Raw genomic sequence first — 17,074 nt, forward strand, 5'->3', positions numbered from 1 at the left:
GATGTGTTCATGTACTTATTAAGTGTTTAAATATTTAGAATTTAGAATATTAGAATTGGAATTAGAATTTAGAATACTAGAAGTACACAGAATTTAGTACACTAGAAGTACACTCATCATTATATCACATAATTAATATTTCCAGGCTTCATGAAGAACCTCTCAGTATTTCCATATGAGTTCACAAATGCATGAGAATACCACGCTAACAATAAACCTAAATAGGCACCTCAGCCAAAGCATATACAGAACTTTGCACTGTTTTTTTAATTGTTCCAGCAGCTTAAGAGATAAACAAAATCCCTAACAAAATAAACACACATAATAAGGGGCAACAATGAATAGGGATATCCTGAAGCAGAAGGAAGGTTGCTATTACTGGAAATGTATTATACGATATTTAATTAAAAGTTTGCAAGTGAGAAATGAAGTCAACTGAGTAATTAGTTCAACGGATGGAGATACACATTTAAGAAAGGTCAGACCTTAATAATCTCATTAATGCTGAATATTATTGAAAATAGCTTATTGCAGACCTGTTTATGGAGCTAAAGATTATCTACTGCGAGTATAACTTCTTACAGATGGATTGTCTATGCTAATACATATATACTTTTCATCTGTAGTCTCATCTTCACAACATGCTGGATTATCTAAGAAGCCATGAGCCTGGAAACGGTGACGTCCAAGTTTCCGAGCTCCACAGATTTTTTCCTGATAAGCTATGCGGAATTGAGACTTCAAGGCTTCTCACACTTCGCTGGCTGTTTAGCAGCCTGCCACAGAGCCCTTCTCAAGGCTTAACCGGACTCTACAGCTCACAGCCAGACTGGCATGCAGTCAGTAATCTCCTGGGAAGCTGAAGAGCTGTAAAGCACATTTTGTGTAAGATATACCCGAAGTATTCCAGAGATGAGGACATTTTGGTGTTTGCCAAACAAATGCCGCCACCTGGTGTTCAGGTATATGACTTGAACAGACCTTGGAGAAGGAAGAAAGCAGGAAATAGACACAAGTCATCATTGCCATGCCCTCTTCTGAGGGGGTTTAAGTAAGGATCTAACTGGACTACGAGGAATAACAAAAGACTTCATAAATCAGCATTTTCTGTGTTTCTCTCATTTTGTCTAGATCAAGTAAGATATGTAGCAGTCTTTGACACCCTTGAGTGGGTTGATTATTAACAGCAACATTCATACTGATCACATGTGTTAGAAGGGGACAAAATCACCACTTCACCACATGAACATTAAACACCTGGTATTTCCAGAGATGACTTCCTAATTTGACACGGCTTAATATCCAGTGGATTCAAAAGTGACTGAAAGATCCACAAGCAGTTTTAAGAGTTAAAAAACTGAGAGGCTATTTGATGAAGCTTGAGTTCTAGCCAGGAGATAGTCCCAAAGGAGAAAATACTCCACTTCTCCACAGCAGTCTTCCTCTGCCAATACAGACAATATTAGCCTTAGGTGTTCGTGTCCTACAACTAAACTATGACATGGAAGTGACAAAGAACAATCCACTAGATACTGATTAATTGTTTTGACACTCATACATATGTACATCATATAAACACACATGTACAGAGCTTATATATAAATTTGCAGCTTGTCATTTACTAAGGTATGACCCTTCACTTGTCTAGCCAATTCAATTTTCCAGACTTCCATTTCCACACATATATCCTAAAGTTAACTTTTAATAAAAATTTTTGATAACAATGCCTTCAAAATGATGCAATTTTTCATTGAAGTGAAATTTGATTTCACTTGCTATGGACAAGTGAAATCAACTATCAAGCTATCAATTTGCTAGGACAATGGATGTAGCTCCCATTTCTAATTTCTAATTAGAAAAAGTCAATAGGAAGTTAATGTTTAAATAGCGCATGAAGGACCATAATCTGTATTAGATATACTGATGCAAGTTGAAGAAGCAGCAGTAACAGCCTCAGTGTAGATAGTAACTTCAGATGTTTTTTACCAACATGTGTTTATAAAACAGACCTAGCAGTGCTGAACATGTGGTAGTATTGTGAAAAGATTTTGTCCCAAGTTTGTCTATTTAAGGCATGATCAAAAGGAAACACAACCCCCTGCTGCAGACATAAAAACACTACTAAGCCTTATAACAAAATTTCTGAACTATCCTCACCACAGTGAAGACTAAAATGAGAAAACTAATTAACCTCAAAAAGCCACACAACCCATCCATCATATAAGCAACTTCCCCAAACATTAAAGTCTTTAGTAAACACTTTTTACCAGAGTCCTAAGGAACTCCATAAGCTCTCCATGGTGCGTAGAAGAAGGTCTGAGAGAACTAAAATTGCAGTTGTTTAGCCACTGAAGGCAGTCAGTTGTGCTTTGCAGTATTTCATCGGTACATATTTCGTTTACTTCTGATTGCAGGTCTTTAAGACACTGTTGTATGCTAAAAAAACATAAACAAAAATAATGGGATTTTTTTCATGACTTGGAGATAAAAGCATTTTATATATTCCATATTTTAAAAAGAAAAACTATTTCAAATTAATGTAACACTAGTCACCCTTCTTCATAGATGAAATTACTCTCACAAAATAAGGCCTGAATTTGCAGGATTAACATTTAAATACAGCTGAGCTAGAGCTAAAATAAATTTCCTTCAGGTCTGACTGTACAATTCTCAGTAACTACTGCCTCACTTCTTAAACAATCTTGTACTTTTTAATACAGTAATTAGTGAATAAGACATCATCTAACCTAAGATCTGGTATTTGGTGCTTAATTAGCTAAAGCAGAGGATATAAACTGAATCAACTACCATATTCAAAGGTGAACGTGCCATTTTGCTGCTTTAGCAATCAGCAGTTGTAATGCATAACATATATTAGCGGCTTCTTCAAGACCCATTGACATCACAGAAAATGCTGAAAAGAATTTTAGAGTCAGTTGTGCTGAGAAAGCAGATCTTTTCTTTCTTGTTTTTGTCATCAGAATATTTGAAAGAAAACAGAGGTTTTTTTCAAGGAGCTGATGCACTCCTTAACATTCATTTAGAATCACAATCCTGTTTACGAAATCACATCTGGCTGGTATGGTTATTACAGGAATTTCAGTTGCAAAAATCACAAGAACACCTGAATATCCAAAATTATTTTATTTCTATTTGTGTGGACAATTACATGAAGACAAAAAAAAGAAAAATCTAGAAACAATCTAACTCTGTATCTTTTTCTACAAAAATTTCAGTATTTCAGAACTACATTTTTTTAAAAGCAACGCTTAATATTTTGTGTAGTTTCAGTTAGAAAAATAGTATTGACTTGATCTAGGCAGAACTAGATTTAATACAAACAGAGCCAACAATAAGACTGATGCCAGTTTTGGTTTATTGAAGTGCAAAGTGATTCTCACTACTATTAGAATTTTATTTTGGAGTGTATTAGTTATTCCATTTATGTTCTTACAGCTGATAAGGGACGCAAGGTTTAACACAAATTAAAATCTAGTTCTTTCTGTCTCTGTAGAGTTACGGGATTAGATGACACTCAGCTCTTTGCAGGTATTTCAATGTCAGGTACTTTTGATCTTATTACTTTCTATGTTTGTGACATCAACCAAACAACAAACTTGCCTATTATACTGCCAGTCACCTCTTGATTTTACAGAGATGAAGTATGGCTGTTTTTCTTTAACTGCTCTCTAACATTTTCAAATTTAGACTCGTTTTGGCAAAAAAAGACAAGAGAAGAAGATTAGAAAAGACAACAGGAAGAGGAGAAAGGAGAATGAGACGAGAGGGAAGAAAAGAAATTGGAAAACAAATAAAAGCTTTAACTGTATTACATGCTGTGACAAAAGTACCACATTAATTACCTCTAGTTAAAAAAAAAAAGAAAAAAGGAAAACTATTTTTTTAAAAATTAGTAACCTTGCATAAAGTTTTTAGTTTTTTTCTCCATAACTTCTCTGTGTGGAAAGATTCATCTTCCATGAAATGTCATCTTTTTGGAGGAAAATATTTTTATTAAAAATATAATCTGCTTTGAATATGAAATAAAAATATCTTAAATACTACTAACTCATACCCATTTTTAACAAGAGATCAGTGATGCAAGGCCATTCTGCATCACCCACTGACTATACTTAGTGATTTAATTCTGCCTTCAGTACTGTTTTCAGGATGTGGAAGAAGTATTTATTTGATTTTCTACTGCATTTTCTCCTTTGTTGAGTGATTTGCATTTTATTCTTTTACAGATGTTATGCAACGTACCCTAAATTCCTACTAGCTGTCTCATTCTGATCAACAACAATAAAGTAAATCAGCGTCATCCGTACCTTTGGGAACTGAGTCTGTTAGTTTGAATTGGCATTTAAAAAAAAACAGTGGGGGAAAAAAAGCAGATATCACACTAAATTAAGCTCAGAGATAAACAGTAGTCTACATTTTCCTTTTATTTTTAAGTTACCTAAGAGCACAAAAAAGAGTATGTTTTTTTCAGAGAATGCCATCAAGACTTATCATCTATGATAGGTTTCACTTTGTGCCTTTTGTTTCTTTAAAATACAGTACTAAATAACAACAAGCTGAATAGGAAAACTGCATCAACTACAATTATAGAACACAGGCATGATCATAAGAATGTAAGTGCAGAAGAAGTATAGCATTTTAAATGTCAGGGAGAAAATACATAAATTGTTTCCAAAACTGACTGTACAACTTGTAAAAAAAAATTCCATTAAAATAACTAGGTTATTTTGAACACCTTATTTTACTGTATTTGATTGTATTCATTAATCATTAATTCATTAAGAATTATGGGTATATTTATTTCATGCTTAAAAGACATGAGGTAAATCATTCAAAGTGTATCTACTCCATCAAAATGGAGTCACGACATTTTATAGCTGCATTACCTTCAGAAACCAAATTCAGTAACTACAACTAATGCTAAAATATATAAAACCTTTTTGAACTTATGAATACATGGGTGGCCTGTAAAACATTTCTATAAATCAGCGCAGAAGTCTTTAGGCTCTCCTGAGCGTGACTGAGTTCAAAATGAAGTGCACTGAAACAAGTATCTTCCCATCATCAAAGGACCTTATCAGTAGCACAAAGGACCTCCATGAAAAACAATCGCTCTCTGCCTGTGGACCACTCAGGTTCCTGATGGGATAGCCCAGCCATAAATACCAATTCTAAACTTGACAAAAGATTGGCATATATCTTTTTAACTTGTGAAACCTGTTCTCAGGACTATGAAACTAAATACCTTGTTCATACACCTTGACTCCTGGGACACTATCAAAGGCTTTTATTGTGTTGTGCTAATGCGCCTCATTCAATCATACCAACAGATTACAGCATTGTGCATTGTAAAAGGGACTACTGTTGTTAGTCTATGCCAATCTGCTTCAATTAGGAACCAGTTTTTACACTCATCTTTCACAAAGGAATCTGTGTGCAAGCCAATAAACTACAAGCTATGAATAGGCTACAGCCTTCTCAAGACCAGATATTTTGGTAATTTGCCCCAACACTGATAAGGGGATTAGGTGGATAAATTTCAGTGGCCCTCCCTGTAGGTACAAATCATGATAAGTCTGTTCATTTTATTTAATCCTTTTATTCCAATAAAGTAAATATTGAATTAGAACTAAAACTGGTTTTAATTGAATAAAAATATCTTCATCCTGTTTACTTTCAGCATACTCTCGGTAAACATGGTCTCAAACCCATTGCTATTTCTTTTAAGATTTTTGTCAACACTTAGTATTACATGAACATGGTTAATTATAGATACTTAATTGTTTACATGAATTACATAGTTTAGTTAAATGAAGTATTTAGGAATTTGCTTACCACTGGGAAAAAAAGTTTCCCTGTGTATTGTCTGATTTTAGAAAGCAATCATTTTAAATAAAAGACTTCTGACAAGTAGGATTAACATTATTCTCACTATGTAGGCTAGTATTTAAAACTATAATTTTAGATCAGTGTAGGGAGAATGAGACTTTGATTTTATTTTTTGGAGCAGAAGTTTGTTGAAGTTAAACTGTAAACAAAATATGTAATTTTTATGTTAAAATGCACTTAATATATTTAATTAATTTTATTCTTAAAAGTACAATTACAAGAATCTATATAACATGCTAAATTCCTTTTTTTTCCCCCAAATAATCCCTTTTTCATTAAGGTTTAACTGCAAATATATTTTAGTAAGTTTAGTGCAGTAAATAAAGCTCCAATTAAGGCATCAACCTAGATGATGTCAACTGCCACTATACACGTACGATGGAAGCATAAATAGTCTTAAAATCCTGTGCAGTCAATGGAAAAATACAACCATGTCTGTGTGCAACACTATCTAAATACGAATACAAGATATGGAGTACAACAGGGAAATTAGACATAGTTCAGTACTTAATGCTTTTTCCCTGTTTACTATCATTAACTGGTTCTGTGCTGCATATGTATGTTTTCTGACACATCCTCTAAAACTCTAAACCTTAATGATAAGGTGAGGCAAACAATTAATATTTTAGGTGCTCAGGTACCAATGTTGAGACATTGCTGAACCTAACCAGAAGGTGCTTAATTCTTCTGTTGGAAATTAGCCTTCTGGTACTGCATTGGAATATCTGTTCCTGGTCAGATGGAAGGTGTCTATGTCTCTGAGAGTGGTCATTAAAAAAAAAAAATTAAAAATTTAAGATTTCTCAGAATATTTTCATAATCTCTAGCAGTTTGTGACAGAAGGACTTAAATCAGATAGTGTCCTAGTATTTAACGGTCCTCAATTAATTTTTCTTCCACAAATTATTCCACTTTTCTTTGAACCTGTGGAACTGCTCAGACATAAAGAGAAAAAAAAAAGTCGCTGAACTACTAAACAAGGAGTAGAATATAAAAGCTCAAAGAAAAAGTTAACCTTCCTCTGTAGTGAGGAAATGTGATACTTATGCTCACATGGATTTTTGTAAAATTGACCAATTTTTCAAGAAAGAAGTCTTTAGTCTCACACAAAGAGTATCTTAGAGACTTTGCAGGTACATTGATGCTTGCGGTTAGTACTACTGGTATACCATTATGCCAGTGAAAATTATTTCACAGAAATAGCTTCTCCTTTTTACTGGTGAGGGGGTTTTTTTTTTTTCCACACACCAAGCAAAGTTCTGTTATATTGTCTGTGTCCACAATGGAGTGCTTTTCTGGAGTAGCATGACAACACCGGTTTGGTAAGTAGTCCCGCTGTAGAGAGACAGTCTCCATTTGAGAACTCCTAGGTGCTCTTATTTATTAAGTTAATGACAGTTTTTAGGAATAACTCAGTCATGTGGAGAGACTACTTTTTAAGTGCCTGCATCAATGGACAAACAATTATAAACCAAGTACTATAATGGAACTGATAGTAAGAACTGTCATACTGATACAACATTATTTTGAAAAGCACAGTATCAAAATGAGGGTTGCTGTCTCTATACATCATTTTCCATTGCCTAAGATTACTATGAGTAAGTTGAAGAATGATATTCTAACTCCTTTCAATTTCTAACAAGCACTGTTTCAATTTATTTCATATAGCATACAGAACAGCCATAAAATGACAATGAGATTGGTTAAATTAAACTGCTAAGCTATAAAGTGAAATTATCTTTAAACCTCATGTTACTTACGCTTAAGACCCTCAAATTCATGGAGATCTGCTTTTAGAATCAGAGTTTACATGTCTTTTATTAAGAACAGACTGTTTTAAAAGTAATGAAATAATTGTTTCCACCATTTTTTTAATATAGAGGCATTGTTATTATCATGTATATTCATTAAAAACCTTGACTGCTAAAGGTACAGGGCATTTTATACAAAATCAGTCATATCATTTGGAAACCTGTGTGTCAGAGGACGTGCTGTACACTTCGAGCAGTAAGAAATCTTTGAGAAAGACTTTTACCAGTATAGCTTCCACAGGCTTTTTTGTTGTTACACTTTCTCCTGTGTGGAAACAAACATTTTGGTTTTTTACATTAAAGCTGACCTGCCAAAAAGTAAATATTAAGAAAATTTCCCATGATCTGCAGACAATTTCACAAGGTCATTGCTGATGCTTCAGCACTACTGTGTGTTAATAAGCAAATTTAACCATAAATATAAATAACTTATTTTCTAGTAACTTGTAAACAGCTAGATACAATCTAACTGAAAAAAACCCAAACATAAAGATACATGCAGAGAATGTTTTGATAACTTTACCTTGAACAGAAACAAAAGGTTTTACTAAAAATGGCTATTTATTAACTTGCAGATTCCTGCAATTCTTATGAAAACCTGTAGTAACATCCACGGCACAACATACACCTAAGGATTTCTAAAATTCTGAAATAAATTAGATTATTGTATTTCCCGGCCTATAATGGTTATGCTGTTCCATTCTAGTCTATCTGGCCATCAGCTTATTCTTTTTGGCATGTCCATTTTCCTACTTTCTTGAACCCAACTGCATAAATAGATGAAATTCCTTTTTATATTTTATGTTCTTTACAATGCTGACCTCAAGAGCAGAGGAGAAAGCTAGAAACTAAAGCTGCTACTGCTAATAATACAGGTTTTCTTATCACCTCATATTTGTGTGTGTTAACTTTTTTCCATAGTTTGACTATATTATTCTCTTATTCATATTTATCTCTAAGTTCTATTCAAAATAAAGTAAGAATAAGAATGATGTTAAACATTACTTTGTAAGCAGCAACAGAAAACTGATGAAAAGACTGACTACAAAAACTTTACCCCTTTAGCAAAATGCTGGTAAGACAAATATATCTTGACACCTGTTTTTAAAACCAGCAGTTCTTTAAAGTATGAGTCTGAAAGTTAAAGGCTTATTACAAAGATAAAAGCCTTGAAAAAATGCACTTCTGCAAATTTGTCCTATTGTAATTGTGGACCTCAAGATGTAAAACAAATATGCAGCCCCTGCTTCAAGGACTTTGCAAGCTAATTCATATCTCTGATGTGGCTACTTACAAAACTTATCCACCAAAACTCTGAAGTAACTATTGCACTGAAACCAGAAAGAAATAGAATAGTGATGACTTTGGTGCACTTCAATGAGAGAAATTTAATCGACAGCTTAACCATATGAGAACCATCAGTTCTACCTGAAGCACTGCCTACCTTTAATTTCCAATTATTTTTAATGTAAACTTTGCCTTGATAAGTTATTTCAGAAGACTGGCAGTGAAACATAGGAGTCTTTCAACTCCATTGACCAGAACATGATAGTGAAAAACAATGGCTAAAAAAACATTGTCTCGTGTACTCTTTGATAAAATGAACCGGGGTATTTCACAGCGCAGTCAAAGATTACAGCTTCTGTAGATGTACATGACAGCTAACCAGCTACCTAAGATAGTGACACAGTTATAATCACTGTAGACTGGAGTTAAGAAACTGTGTGTCTATTAAAATAGCTGATCTGAGAAACTCTGTGCTGTCCAGCTAGCAAGGTGATAAGAAACAACTACCCTGAACTCGGTGATCATGCACAAAGACAACACAGGCTGAAAAGGACTAAAATTATGTTACTCTCTCAATTCAATTACTCATTCCTAGCAATTAGTCCAAGGCGGTGGGGAGACAGAGACTATTTTGACAAAGACTTTAGTAACATTATTCTATTATCTTTATAGGTACTAAATTCTCAACTACTACAGTAACACACTTGCCAGCAAGCAGGTTACAGTCACAGAGAAGAGTCAAATTCTTTTTGAGAGCTATAATAAACATTAGGTCTGAGAAAAACTCACAAAATTATCGATTTTATTCCTCTACTATTAGTCCTAGTTTGAAATTCTCCCAGATATTCAATCACTAATGGGATTTTGGATGGAGATGCCAAGTTTTTGCTAATTCTCTCAAATAACAGAAAAGTGAGGTGTAGCTGCTTCCTGAAAATTCCAGAGAGGAATAAGCCAACATTGTTTTCAAAACAAAAGAGAAAGACAACTCCTGCAGTACATCTCAGTTTAAAAAAATGAGCCCTTTCACACTCCAATTCTAATAAAGGAAAATGGAATGAGACAGCAGTATTTAATACCCTGTTTGAAATTCCTCCATCCCTTCGTTGTGAGGTCTTGATAGTGGGAAGTATTTCTATGCAAATCAGCAAAGTTAAGATCAACAACCTGAAAATGTCATACTAACATCCTTATTTCCAGATAGTCCTATTATTTGCAAGTTAAGAATCTTGTTAGTTGCTCAAATAATGATTACAATTTATATTGAACAGTTATGGGACAAGAGGCACTGCTATAAGTACTTATTAGTATTGACCTCACTGCAGCCCTTCAAAAAAGAACTTCATCAAAATCCCAGATGACTGAATTACCTGCTAATTAGACAGAGGGTCAGGCTGAAGTTTATGAGATTGAAGTAAATTTAAGCCTTTGCAAAAAGCCTCACAAAGATACAGTCTCCAGTGTATTGTGGAGATATAATTATTAGTAAATAATTTTGTTGAAGTCGAAGTAATTGTTCTCTTGAAGAAGACCTGGAATACCTTGCACTGTCGTACAGCCTCCTAGAATCTATCATCACTTTATTACCACTAAAAGGCAGCCAACCACTCACTGAACAAAGAACTGAATACACAAAAAAAATCAACTGCTGCACAGATTTCATGCTTACAATCACTTTCAAGTTACACACTATCAGCTTGGTTTCAAGCTCTGCACCGTATTTTCAGCTTAGAAGTTATTGAATATCAGCTGAAATTTTAGTTCTGTGGATGGTTCAAAAATTAACTCTTACTGATTCTTAATCCTCCAATTAGGAAAAAAAATTCAAAGGTTCAGTTTTGATAAACAGTAAAAGTCAAAGTAAATGGGAGGGGAAAGACTGAAGACAAATGGCCATCCTGATCAAATTATGAATACAACTTCATGCTTTAGAATAACCCAAGACTATCACTGCACATAAAACTGGCCAGCAATTACAATATTTTTGAGAGTTCATATTCACCTGGTTCTATAAACTGCTGTAAAAATAAAGTTAACATACAAGTGTAATAAGAACTCTGTTATATGATAGCGAATGAGTGAACCACTTACTCCCTTAAAACTTACAAATAAAACAATTTCATACAGATGGCTTTTTTTTTTTTTGTGTTATAGCACCAAATAGATTTGGTATGATACAAAAATACTGAAGGTAATTCAACTGCTGGAAACCATATCTGATTTGTCGTGTCACACAATTTTATAAAAGCTATTCAGTTGGAAGGCAATAAATGAGCATTCAAGTGATTTACACACTTATGGATCATAATTTTTTACACAATGTTTTATTTTTAAAAATATATATATATGCTGTATACTATTATGTTTATTCTCTGTGGTATAATAAAATCATAAATCTATCTGCTGAAAAATGGAGTGTATTCCAGTTGTATCACTGTAGTGCATAGAGCTGCTCTTATCATACCACTTACAAAGATCAATGGTAACTTGAAAATGATTTCATTCCATGCTACCTCTAATATATTAGCAATAAAAGGACTCTTTTTAATTTAAAAGTCACATCAGTTGCTGTCCATCTTCTTTTAAACTCCCCTCCATTTCTGAAACTGACATATTACAGGAGCAAAATATCACCTGGTAACTACAGGTCTGCTTTCTGCTTTTCCTTGTGACAATCAGTTTAAAAACTAGCTTAAGTGTCAATTCAGCAGAAATACAAAGCTTCTCCTGACCTGCGTCGCTGTGTTCCACACCCTAATTCAATTTCCTGCTCTCGTTGGATAAAATACCATTTGGATCTCACAAAACTTACAGTGAAAGGCCCTTCTAATTTGTAGGACTATGTACCTAAGACAGGGACAATCAGCCTTCTTCAAAATATACAAATAGTTCCACTGTGATGACGTTAATGTAAAATGTAACATAAAATGTTAACTGATATAAAGGCACAAACAGCTGACCTGCTTTCCCACAGCATACATTTTACACACATTAAAACAAAAAGAGTAGAAAAGCACGCATTCCAAAGACTCATCTTGATAATAATCTTTCTAAGTCTCGGGCTTTCTGTGCATAATGATGACAAAATCACTTTTATTTGGTAGTTGAAGAGGTTGCTGATGCTGTTTTTTCCCGGATATATATAGCCATAGCAACTCAAAAGTTAAGTACCTATAACTGTGTTATGACATCAACTAAACTCTAAGTATCTACATTTCACTGATGTCAACAGCTGGAGAATTGTAGTAAGAAATTGTAATTGAAATTGCACTATGCAGTGGTCCACAATAGCATATTTCCCAGATCTTCACTATCATTGCTACCCTGGGATTATTACTACCTCAACTGCATTTGTAAACACTATGTTTTTAAATTAAAATGTTCAAAATGAGAGAGAGAGTAATATAAACAAAAAGCCTGAAAAATCTCTCAGCCTGGCATAAGCAATATAACAATAATTCAGACATGACCTAAATCAGTTTTCAGTGGGATGCAGCAATGGTCTATCTCCATTCTTCAGGAAGCTGTTTGGGAGCAGACAAAGACCTCTCACCTCAAATGTAGGCTTCATTAAAATTACACAGTTGTAAAACAGATGTCATGAAAGGCATTCTTTGAAATTATACGACTCTGTAACATGCACTGTTATCCAAGCGCAAGCAATTTCAAAATGTAATAAAAAATTATGCTATTTGTTGTATCTCTGGACGTACACTTATTTTTTTAAAGAGCAACTAGTTTATTTGCTTAAGAGCATCTTTCACAGATCAAAGCATTTTAAAGCTACTAAAGAGTTTAGCCACAAAACACCAGCAGCACTTTTCAAATAAGGTACAAAAGCTTGAGTTGATTTTTTTTGTAGTCATGCAAAAAATCCGCATCAAAAAAGAACTCCTTCAGTATTCCACGGTTCCTATAGCATTGATTTTTGGAAACCAGTATGTTACAAAGAAGTGGACAATGAACTATAATACAAAACTAATCCTAGTTAGAAAATCTTCTATTGCAGCATGACAGTTTTAACTAAAATAGGTAAAAAAATGGCTTATATAAGCAAGATTATATATATTAATTTACTTGCTTTTTCTACTTCCGTTAGAAATGCTTAAGAAACATAGTGAGTTCAAATTTTGCTTTTTTGTAAAATTTATAGCTCCTTTAGTGACTAAAAATTCTATCTCATAGCTGTAGGAAATACAGCTGCCATGGGAATACATATTTTCTTCCTCCACTATCACACCTACTGCAATAATTCCTAAGATTAAGATGATTCAACTGATAAAAATACCATACTGAAGAAGACTATAGCACAAAAATTATGTGGTATTAAAAATTTGTTAAATGCTCATGTAGTTAAGGTGAAATTTCTACTGAAATAATTATCAGAATTTTAACCTACAACTAGAAAAGAAAGAAGAGAAAAGCAGTATTCCCTAAATGTAATGACTTTCACTAACATTTCAGATACAAATAAAATACTCTCTACCTAGAAGAGTTCTTCTTTATTTTTTCATCGAGATCACCAAGGATTTGTTGAAACTCCAGTTCTCCAGGAAGGACGTTTAATAAACAGTCTAAATTGGAAGAATCAAGAGAATATTCTCCTCCCCATTCCATTTTCAGGATCTATAAAATAGATACAGAGAAGTGGTTAAATAATGAAAAAAACTAGACTAGAAGTACCAAAATATACAACATTTTTTTTCCTTGGAAATACTTCGATTAATAAGGGAAGCGTTTACATAGGGAACTATAAAATCAGTGTTGAATAGTAAAGCTTGTGCATGCTTCTGAGTAGACGGCTACAGAGAGGGACACCTATAAAATAAAAGCAGAGACAGATTTCATAACGTCTTGCATTTTTTTCATTTAAGAAAAAAATCAGTTCTTTTACCTTAATCAGAGTAGTGGCTTTCTTCATTTTTTTTTTTTTAATTTTAAGATTTAGAAAGAAAATTCTTACTATTTGGAATGGAAACTATAAAATATTTTTATGGAAACTATAAAATAAATAGGTTAGAGCGTAAATTTATTTTCTGTGTGCTTAGACTTTCTGTCCAGGGACTAACTGCTTTCTGGAACTTAAGCACATCATTGCAGATAACTAGAACATAAAAATCCATTCCAAAATACTATAATGTACCAAAAAACAAGTGTCATCTTGCTTTGTGGACATTGTACTCAACGAATACTTTGCCAAAACACAGGTCAAACTCGCTGGCCTACTCAAACTACGATACTAAATCCCAGGAATCTTTCTATCAGAAGCAAAGCATTAGCAGAGTTATTTTTTCATGTTTCCTGTTTTTTCTATAATTCTGTTTTTTGAGAGATAATGAAGTTGATTTTATAACCAGTGATGGCTTGCTATTGAAATTAAAGACAAAATTACACAAAAAGTGGAAACTTCTTAATAACCAGTATATTTCAAGTCTACTATTTAGTATTTAATAATACTATTCATATTGCAGTAGCAACATGAGGAACAAACATAACTATTCAGATGCACACAATGTTTGGGCAACAAAATATAATGAATTAATAAAGGCACTATTTTTCTTACAAGCAATATTCTTTTATGAAGCAATTACAGCATCCGTTGGAAATTTACCTACAGGCACTAGAAAAATAGATTGAGTGTTTTTCTAAGTGAATGGTCTACAAGACACGTGCTCCAAAATAACATCAGATTAAGATGCAATGTCAAGATGACAATTTTTGGTCAAATATGAGTGTAGACTTACAAGTAGCAGAACTGTGCACTTCTTCATCAGAAATGTCTATGGATTCTGGTTTTTCTCTTTCAAACCAAAGTTAGAACGAACTTCACGTCTGAATTAACAACATAATACTATGAAGTATTTAATGGATGTATAATTTTCTTAAATTCTCAGAAGCTGCAGAATACCCCTTTGCAAATAACAATTCAAAAACTTTCAACATTTTGGAATGTAGCTGAAACTCAGTCACCCTTCTGGTTAAAAAGTTTGGATGTAAACCAAATATATCACATAACACATCGAGGGAAGATCAGTCTTTGAGTATAAGACTCCAAGTATCTTAACAGATGTTACTGCAATTAAAGACACTGTAATTAAAAGCAGAAGTTAAAAAGCACTCTCCCAAATCCTGAAATACTTGTCAGTTGCTCTGGCAAAAAACAGCAGGCCAGCTTGGGAAGGTTCTGCAATCAATGGGAAAACATTAAACAGCACTTTACGGAATTGAGATAAAAGAAATACTGAAAATACACTTATTCGCTGATGTATGATACTACTTATATTCAAACATGGTTACACAAATCCATTCCCTTTTCTCTTCAGAAATATCTCAGTTTATACAGAATGTGATGCCAACTCCATTCAATACCTCTATCTCAAACCCACCTTTTACTCAACTATGCTTGCAGAACAGTCAATGACTGGTGTAAAATGTACTGTGTAATAGATACATGTAATGCAAAAATAATAACAGCTTGGAGTGATTCAGTTTTCACAAACTAGCTGCACAATCACAATTTTACATTTATATTTATTCCTAACTCTCTTCCTTACAGAATAGCCAAAAGAAGCTTGTGTTCCTCAGAAAAATATCAGTACAGTTTACAGACCACTTACTGTTTGAAAAATTCATTGTACGAAAAAAATCACCTTGTAAACATGCCAGCCTAATTTTCATGTAAGACTTCTATGTCGTGCTTCTTCAGTTCACTTGTCAAAACAAGGTAATTATTCCTTTCAGTTTTGGTTTATGGGGGAAAAAGCAATATTTGATTATTCAGTTTTCAAATATTGTTTTGGATGGTCAGTAGTAATTTCATTTTATGAAAATCTAAGTATTTCTCTCATTCAAGACTATGATATGAAGAAGCAAAATACAAAAATGTTTCAGAAGGAAAAAAAAGTACACCAAGATATAAATTAATTCAAATTGAGCAGAAATTCTACTGTTATTTAGTGTAACCACTGTCAGGGCCCTGGATGCCACTAATAGGCTTTGACTGACTGATGACCGGGACTATCAGTGGAATTAGACTATCACTCTGGTGCCTTCCCCACTTGCTTCCCTTGGCGGCAGGAGGCTGGACATCAGCTGGCAAAGTCCCTCCCCTGCCATTCGGGTTATCTCCCTTCTCTCCTGGCCCTCAAAGAGCGGCCAGTCATTTCTGCTCCCTGATAGCTGTGTGATGCAGCCCTCCCCTCATGGTAAAAGACCGATTTTTGTTAATAAATAAATAAATTCCTTAAACTTTGCATTATTTGCTATAAAATGGGGGAAGAACTCTGTTTTGAAACTCCACATTCTTTTGAAGAATTTTAGACAGTAATAATCCATTTCTTCTGCAAAGGAGATGAATTGAACACTTCTTATTATGCTGTATAAAAAGTATCATCCCATCATATTTCTATTTACTATTACAGTGAAATATTCTATATTTTAAGACAAATGGTCTTAGAGAACTGGCTTCAGATGCAAATTAGTGTGTGCCTATCTGTAATAGGTATAGTTCTTCTCAAAACATATTAGTCGACCATTCATCACCATTAAAATGATGTAGCTGTCAATCTTTTTGGTAGCTACTCAAGAAACTTAACCTATGTACAGTGTGGCTTAAAAAGAAGTATTTATCAGGTCTCTTATTTTAACCCACAGTATCAATGCAATTTAACTCCACTGTAACAATTCCCCACTTCTAACAAGCCTGATGTTAAGAACCAACTCTTATGGAAAACTGTTAGGCCTATTCGAAAAAACATTATGGAACATACTTGCTGCTTTTTCAATCTGTAGATTGTTTACCACCAAAGACCACTTCTCTCTTAGTGTTTTCTTTTTCAATGCCAATCTAAAGGAAGCAATCTTCTCATAGAAGACCTACATAAAATGATACTGAGTTCAAACTGGATATTTCTTCATTCTGATACAATTCAATAAACATTATTGTAAAAACCTTCCACTAAAAACATACATAGGAAATTCCATGGGATTTCTAATATTAGCTTGTAATGTTTACATTTACTATAATAAGTACTCATTCTCAGACAAACAGTTTGTAAAAGCTGCAT

General features: G+C 33.6%; 1 protein-coding gene across 1 annotated transcript in view; it reads right to left on the reverse strand.

Annotated features, from left to right (window-relative positions):
• The window catches only part of KIAA0825 (KIAA0825 ortholog), a 17,199-nt gene extending 3,571 nt beyond the window's left edge, over nucleotides 1-13,628 (reverse strand). Inside the window, exons 1-2 of the mRNA XM_010283309.1 lie at nucleotides 13,495-13,628; nucleotides 2,268-2,436 (exon numbers count right to left, since the gene is read on the reverse strand). Coding sequence (XP_010281611.1) covers nucleotides 2,268-2,436; nucleotides 13,495-13,625 — 300 coding nt within the window. The 5' untranslated portion in view covers nucleotides 13,626-13,628. The remainder of the gene's footprint in view (nucleotides 1-2,267; nucleotides 2,437-13,494) is intronic.
• Nucleotides 13,629-17,074: the final 3,446 nt, after the last annotated feature.

Source organism: Phaethon lepturus, unplaced genomic scaffold (genome assembly GCF_000687285.1).
Source record: "Phaethon lepturus isolate BGI_N335 unplaced genomic scaffold, ASM68728v1 scaffold18123, whole genome shotgun sequence".
NCBI lineage: Eukaryota > Metazoa > Chordata > Aves > Phaethontiformes > Phaethontidae > Phaethon > Phaethon lepturus.